This window comes from Sparus aurata, chromosome 16, assembly GCF_900880675.1.
Source record: "Sparus aurata chromosome 16, fSpaAur1.1, whole genome shotgun sequence".
NCBI classification, from domain to species: domain Eukaryota; kingdom Metazoa; phylum Chordata; class Actinopteri; order Spariformes; family Sparidae; genus Sparus; species Sparus aurata.
Window position 1 is genome coordinate 6,921,279 of NC_044202.1, and position 6,935 is coordinate 6,928,213.

The window sequence follows — 6,935 nt, forward strand, 5'->3', positions numbered from 1 at the left end:
AGAAATGGCTTTTGTATTATTGAATTATTGTATGACTTATTCATTCTAGGGTGCCCATTATCATCTGGCGAAGGGACTGCTGATGAAAAAATAGCCATTCAGCTAACTGCGTTTACACTTGTGTGAATGTTGATTCATGTACATTGTCCCTTTTCAAAAATAAAAAATAAAATAAAATGTAATACTGATACTTTTGTATCATAAGTTGATCCCATGATGATGTGATGTAATGTGATGTAATACTTCTACTTGCACAAGTGGTGGAATAAGTAATCAAATGTTTTCACTTTCTCCCAGTGTAAAAATACTCCATTACAAGTGGAAAATGTGTACTTTTATATTTTAACTCATCTTGGTTTTGGGATATGTTTTGCACCAACCCTTTTCAGAAAATTCTGTTATTAATATGACTGTTAAGTGCTGTACTTTAATATTAAAACTACTATTTCTTCATCACAAGAAGTGGAAGAAGTATTCAGACTCGCAAAACCACAATATAAAAAAACTCAACTAAAATGTAGTAAAATGTACTTGTCCTTTTGTTATGCATCCCTAATACATGCATCTCCACAGTTCCACTTAAAGTCTGTTTGAAATATATTGTACTTGTACTTACTTGGAGCTATAGTGAGTGAATAAACTGTGCCATATAAATAAAATGATAATATGACACATTCTACCACTCTATTACACCAGATGCACAGAGGTACACCATAGAAAACATTAGATTTCTCCACCTGTGTGTAAAACAACAAATGTGAACAGGGAAACTAGCATTTATTTTGTTTACAGGCAGGCAGCTCATGGAAAGTGTACATCACTCTGAAACAAACAGCTTTATCAGTCATTATTCGTTTGTTGCCCTTTATTTGTGAGCTTATCATCTCAAAACACTGTACCACTGTTATCTTTGGCAACAAAATCAGAAACCCCATCCCCTCCCGCTTATCGACATTTTACTTGAGCCTCGCTTTTTATGATTAGACTTCAACATGAAATCATAGTTCAGTCTTAGAGCTCAGTCAGGAGAATTAATACTGAAGAACGGAGGAGCTCAAAGTCAGTATATAAATACATTTTTTCAAAGAAACTTCATCCTCATCCTATCGTATGTTATCAGCTCGGTGAATCTTGGGGGGGGGGGGGGGGGGGGGCAGCACTAAATTAAGACAGTGAAAAGGCGATCAAGTTGACTTTCAGCAGCACACTCTCATGCATTACAAAGGCTTATCAAGATTCTGATAGAAAGGAGAGAATAATAAACATGTACTGTATGTACTGTAAACAAAATACAGCATACTAGAGGAAAACTGTCACACTTTTCCATGTGGTCTACAATCGTTTCATTAGGTATAAATTAGTATTTTCTTAGTTTTAGATGCACTTTATCTCATTCACTACTCTACTTCTGTTACGTCATAAAATATTCTCGATTGTGAGTTGCTATAAAATGAGCAGTCAGCCAGTAAAAATAAAGAGAAGGATTATAGTCTGCCATCTGTTCTGTGATTAATGAAGAAGCTCCATGTGGGCAAAGATTTCACTTCCTGACTTTCGGGCCTCAAAAACTCCATCAAGGTGCTTGAAGGGATTTCGATTACAGTGGTAAAGTTTCACCTAGGTCTCCTGTCTGTCTGTACACGTGTGCTTTAGAAGCTCTGAGACTCAGATCATGTTCGGGTTTACGCTGTGGAGGACGACGTCTCCGACCACCCGCAGCAGGGTCACGTCCTCCAGCCCGCCGACTCTGTGCTCGTACTCCAGCAGGTGGGAGCCGTCCACCGCCACTTTAAACGAGTCCTCCTCCACGAGGATCTTCAGCTGCAGGGAGGAGAGCGAAAGACTTAATCCACAACGCGCCAAGTGATAACGAGGAATGGAAGAATAACTGGAATTATTCAGTCAATTGATAGAAAAACAATCTGCAATAATTGTCGTGATTATGACATTTTTTTTTTGAGCACAAAAGCCAAAACAAAAAAACAAAAAATCAATGGTTCCACCAGACCTGCAGGTTTTCTTCGCCCTCTACAAAAATTAATAAAATATTTTTAACATTAACTCTTTAGATCAAAGAATAATCCAGGAAGTAATCTGCTAATTAATAACTGCTGGAAGATGGATCCTGCATAAACCTGGGCTGTCTGTGCAGTACACAAAGACACAAATACTTTTGAACCTCGTGCTATATGAGCAGAGAAACCAGAGAAAATGGCTGAACATTCTGATTGAGGTGTTTATATGGCGCCTTTTTCGGCTTTTTAACACAATATTAGGATCCATGTAAATGCAGCTACAGATATTGAAAAGCTCAATTATGAATCAAATATGCCAAACGTTTCCTAATCTTAGGCACAGGGTGTTACTGTTACCTCAAAACGGCGTCCCTGACAAAATGGGAAGCCTCCATCTCGCTCCTCTGGCCCCCAACATCCACCTAGTTGGGAGTTTCTGACAATAGTCTGCTCATGAAATCGAGGATTGAAGTGAAAGACGACTTCATGGCCTTTAATGAAGTCAACATGGAATCTGCAAGAAAAAAGATCAGGACTGAGTTCTCCTGACAGCTGAGGCATTCAGTAATACTCCTCCAACAGAAAAGCATTACCGACAGCAGAATCAGAAGATGAGCGTCGATCATACCTGTCTGCACCAGGAACGGGCTCCCCGACTATTGTGATAACAAGTCGTGGCATAATTCCAGCATGAAGTGGGAGATCATACGGCATCATCTGCAAGAAAAATGTGTATTTCAAAAATCACAAAAATACGTCTATCGTCCTCTATTGTGAAATGAAGTTAAAAAAAAAAATCATAACAGATTATAATTTACTGTGTTTATTAGGCAAAAATACACAAATGGTAACATGTTTACCCTATTTATGACCTCTCCAGGGCAGAAGTAGAATTGTCATTAATACACCACACTTGGTAATAAACAGCAAAGCACTTGACGTCATTAGGAGGGATTTTTAGTTAAACATTAGTCAAAAGTTTGACCGTGCCCACATTCCTAATGCAACACCTCGATGAGTCATCATCTCCTTCATTTAGTTCAGCACGCTTACAAAGTTCACCGTGATTAGTCAGGACAATGTAAAGTAAAACCAAATAAAAAGAAGAGCTTCAGTTTCCACATTTTAATACAACAAGTCATCAAATATACAAACTGACCTCTGAGCAAAATGACAGAAGACAGAAAAAAACATTGAATTATACCCATGTGACAAGTGGAAATAGTGATGAACATACAAACTGATTTTATCAGAGAATATATGTCTTAATACAGAAAAACATTGTATTGTGTAAACGTGTAATTTTAAATCATATTGCACATAATTAAAAACAACACATCCCCCCCAAGCAGATGGGAACAAACCCTAACTTCATACTGTGAACAGTATATATTCAGTCTTTGACACGTCTCATGTAGCCTAATCAAACCATGTTGATTCTGGAAGCGATGTCCTTGTCCGACTGAAAAGTTGAGTTCATTGCTTTCAATTATATGGTGGATTATATCTGGGCTGAAAGACAAGAATACATTTTTGATAACTCCTTTTGAATATTTGTTGAATCTGCTTTGTGTTACACTGTGCACACCCGCAGAGCCACAGATACAGAAAAACAGCAGCCTTCACGTCCTGCAGCAAATCCCCGCAAGGCAGGAAACTTTATTTTTCCACCAGCAGTAATATCAGAGACACCAAATCAGTCACATTAAATATTTAGAAAAACCACTGTATCAGTAGAGCTGAATACTTATATGACAGCAGGTAACCTGTGTAGAAGTACATTTAGCAGGTAGCTGGTTGTATTATTTCCCATCCTGAAACCAAAAGGCCCAAGAGAGATGCTCCACGGCAAACCAAAGCAACACATCAGCAAAGACATGCAGCAAGCAAGCGTATGATGTATTTTGTTGACAGTGCTCGTACTCACCAGCATGCCTCCGGGAGCAGCAGGCCCGCCGTATGGACCCATGGGCCCTGGAGCAAAGGGGCTAGGAGCAGGAGGGAAGCCTCCACCTGCATGTGGCCCCCATGACCCAGGGGGTATTGGAGGAAAGCCTCCAGCAGGGAAAGCAGGGAAAGAGCCAGGACCAGCTGGAGGGGGGTATGCACCTGGACCACCCGGTCCGTACATCCCATTGCCTCCTCCTGGCTGACCTCCTGGGTAAGGCACATTTGGATAAGGCCCGGGTGGAGCTCCAGGGCCAGAAGCAAATGGTCCGGTTGGGTAGGAGACAGGGCCTCCTGGTAGCTGTCCAGGAGCTCCTTCAGGTGGGTAATGGCCAGGGAACTGCCCAGGAGCTCCAGGACTGGAAGGGAACTGCCCTGGAGCTCCTGGCGCAGGATACTGTCCTGGTATCCCAGGACCAGGGGGGAACCCTCCAGGTGCTGAAGGAGGTCCTGGGTATTGCCCTGGTGCTCCAGGACCGGACTGAAATGGGAACTGCCCTGGAGCCCCTGGGCCAGATGATCCACCAGCGTAGTCACCGGGGGCGGAGGGCTGGGTGGGAGCTCCTGGGGCTGAGCCAGGCCATCCTGGGTTTGCAGGAGGTGGAGGGTTGCCGGCAGGGGCAGAAGGGTTAGTGTTGCCTATGTTCTTTGCCTTGCTTGCGCTGTCATCTCCTAAGGCATCTGCCAGCTGGAAGAGAAAGGGAAAGTCAGTCTCCACATATCACAAGAAAACATCAATATGATGTCTAACTGTGGAAATAATTTAAACTCACCGAGAAATCCGACATGATCTGAAAACAAACCAAGAGAAGACAACAATTGATTAATTCTATGATGAAGTTATAACAACAAGCTGTCAAACACTGGAGGGTTTGTCACACAGAGGCTCTGAGTAATAGCAGAGTAAATGTTTCCATCCCGGCTGGTGACCAACAAAATCCATCCAGGCTGAGTCAAATTAGCTTCACCAAACTTAAATATTATGACGACAACCTAAACAGTTGCTACACTGACTTTAGCCACATATACAGAGAGATATAGTCTTAAAAATATCTAGTTAACTAGTTGGCTAACGAGCTAGCTAACAGCAGCTAACTGTTACTTAACATTCAGCTTGTTAGCTCGCCTGTTCATCTTATCTCCTCGGTGTCAAAACACTGTGAGTACTACAAACTTGTATTTCGTGCTACCTCGCCAGAAGATGGACTCCTCTCGAACGATAGTGGGTAAAAAGTGGTGATTTATCCAGCTGTGGGAGCCAGTTAGCCAGCTAATTTAGCCTGCCGAGGTAGAGAACTACAAGCTAACGTTGAGCTGCTCTCTCACAACTACAACTCTGGGATGGGAGGGGCGCTCCGGTGATGACGTATTCCCTGAAGGGTGGGCGCGCACACACAAGTACACACACAAGTACACACACACAAACACACACAAAGGAACTAGAACAAGTTATGTAAAAGTCTAACAAAAATAACAACTGTGACAACAGTTTTTTAATTCGGCCTGCAGCAGTCACCATGAGCTCTCAGCTCCCAAACGTTGAAGTGAAATGTCTGTTTTAAGTAATCTCTTCATGGAATTTATTAATTTCTCTGTAAATTAAATCCTCTTGGTCTTTATCAAACATGAGGTTTCACACAACACAATAATCTCAGCTGTGGAGACAGTAGTATGCAACAGTTGTCTATTTGTACGATACTAATATTTACTTTCTTCCTCTTTAAACTATATTTCACTGTGTTTCTTTTAATGTAATTAATTGGGGATGCATCAATGGACAGATCACTTATTGGCCCAATAATGGAACATTTACACTATCGGTTATCGGCAGATGATGATATTATATGGAATTCGATGTGTGCCAAAAAGAACAAACAAAACTTATTCAGTATGAAATGAAAACAATAATTTGGGAGAAAATAACTCTCATGAAAGCAAAAAAGAAAATCTACAAATTATTTGCATAACCTCTCATTGTGGGTGGGGTTTATCAGGCGTGTGTCCAGATTTGTCTGATGGTTGTTTGAGTGACAGCTCGGTGTCCCGGGCCGTGCCAGGGAATGCACCGGTTTGGCGGAAGCACTGGTAATTACTAAAGTCCAGCTCGGTTTTGCAGAATAGGCAAATGCCAGTTCAGGCGTCAGTGGCAGCGGAATCCTGATTATGACCGGGTTAAACTGGTTCCAGACAGTGAGGCCTGAACTGTGCCTGAACATTGATAATTATCAGATAAAATGCAGTAGAAGACTGTAAGAATAAAAGATGATAAACTAACAGTAGCTGATTTTTCAGCATAACTGAGATAAACATCCTGTTTTGTGTTATAGAGGCTCTGGAGATATGGTGGGTTTGTGCATTTCCTATATGCTTTATGTTATATCTGGATATAACTTGCTTTTTTGGATGAAGGATTCAATCATTCAAATAATTCACTTATGATATGATGAAATTGCTTGAGCTTTGGAGACACAAAATTCAATGTTTGCTTAACGTTGTAGTTTGAGGTCAAACAAACGTTGGGTTTTTTATGGATATTCGATTTTGATTTCCAGCCACAATTCAATATCTATCTAATGATGGAGATTGATGTCAAGTCCAACGTCTCTCTGACGTTAAACTGATGCCTGGTGCCAGCTGGGTTCAAGACAATAGGCCTGTAGTTTTCTGGTGTACTAGCATCCTTCCCAGGTTTCCTTATCAGAATAATACTTGCTTCCTTCCATCTCTCTGAGATTCTTCCTTCCTCCCACACTTTATTAAATAAGATCAACAACTTCATAAGTCCCACTATACTTGCATTTTTCAACATGATGTAGCATATTTAATCTTTCCCTGGTTGCATCTTCCCAGTTTTAGCCAGCACTTTACTTATTTATCCCATTGTGAGTGGGACATTTTGTTAATCCTTTCCTTTCTTCTTAATGCCTCCACGTTTTCAACTTTAGTTTTCCCTCTACCACTTCTTCCATCCTC

At 41.1% G+C, this 6,935-nt stretch overlaps 1 protein-coding gene across 1 annotated transcript; it reads right to left on the reverse strand.

Moving 5' to 3' along the window:
• Positions 1 to 758: 758 nt before the first annotated feature.
• Positions 759 to 5,323, reverse strand: lgals3a (lectin, galactoside binding soluble 3a). The gene is made up of 6 exons (XM_030443792.1): positions 5,153 to 5,323; positions 4,736 to 4,753; positions 3,943 to 4,650; positions 2,644 to 2,732; positions 2,373 to 2,529; positions 759 to 1,821 (listed from the first exon to the last, which is right to left on the reverse strand). Exons 2-6 carry the CDS (start codon positions 4,748 to 4,750, stop codon positions 1,666 to 1,668), a joined length of 1,125 nt encoding a protein of 374 aa, XP_030299652.1. The 5' UTR covers positions 4,751 to 4,753; positions 5,153 to 5,323; the 3' UTR covers positions 759 to 1,665.
• Positions 5,324 to 6,935: the final 1,612 nt, after the last annotated feature.

Bases quoted from the DNA above. Each gene is read 5' to 3' on its own strand.
- lgals3a (XM_030443792.1), bottom strand. The intron at 2,733-3,942 runs GTGAGTACGAGC...TTTTTCTTGCAG, and splicing joins CTGCTCCCGGAGGCATGCTG to ATGATGCCGTATGATCTCCC. The intron at 1,822-2,372 runs GTAACAGTAACA...TCCTCCCTGCAG, and splicing joins GTCAGGGACGCCGTTTTGAG to CTGAAGATCCTCGTGGAGGA.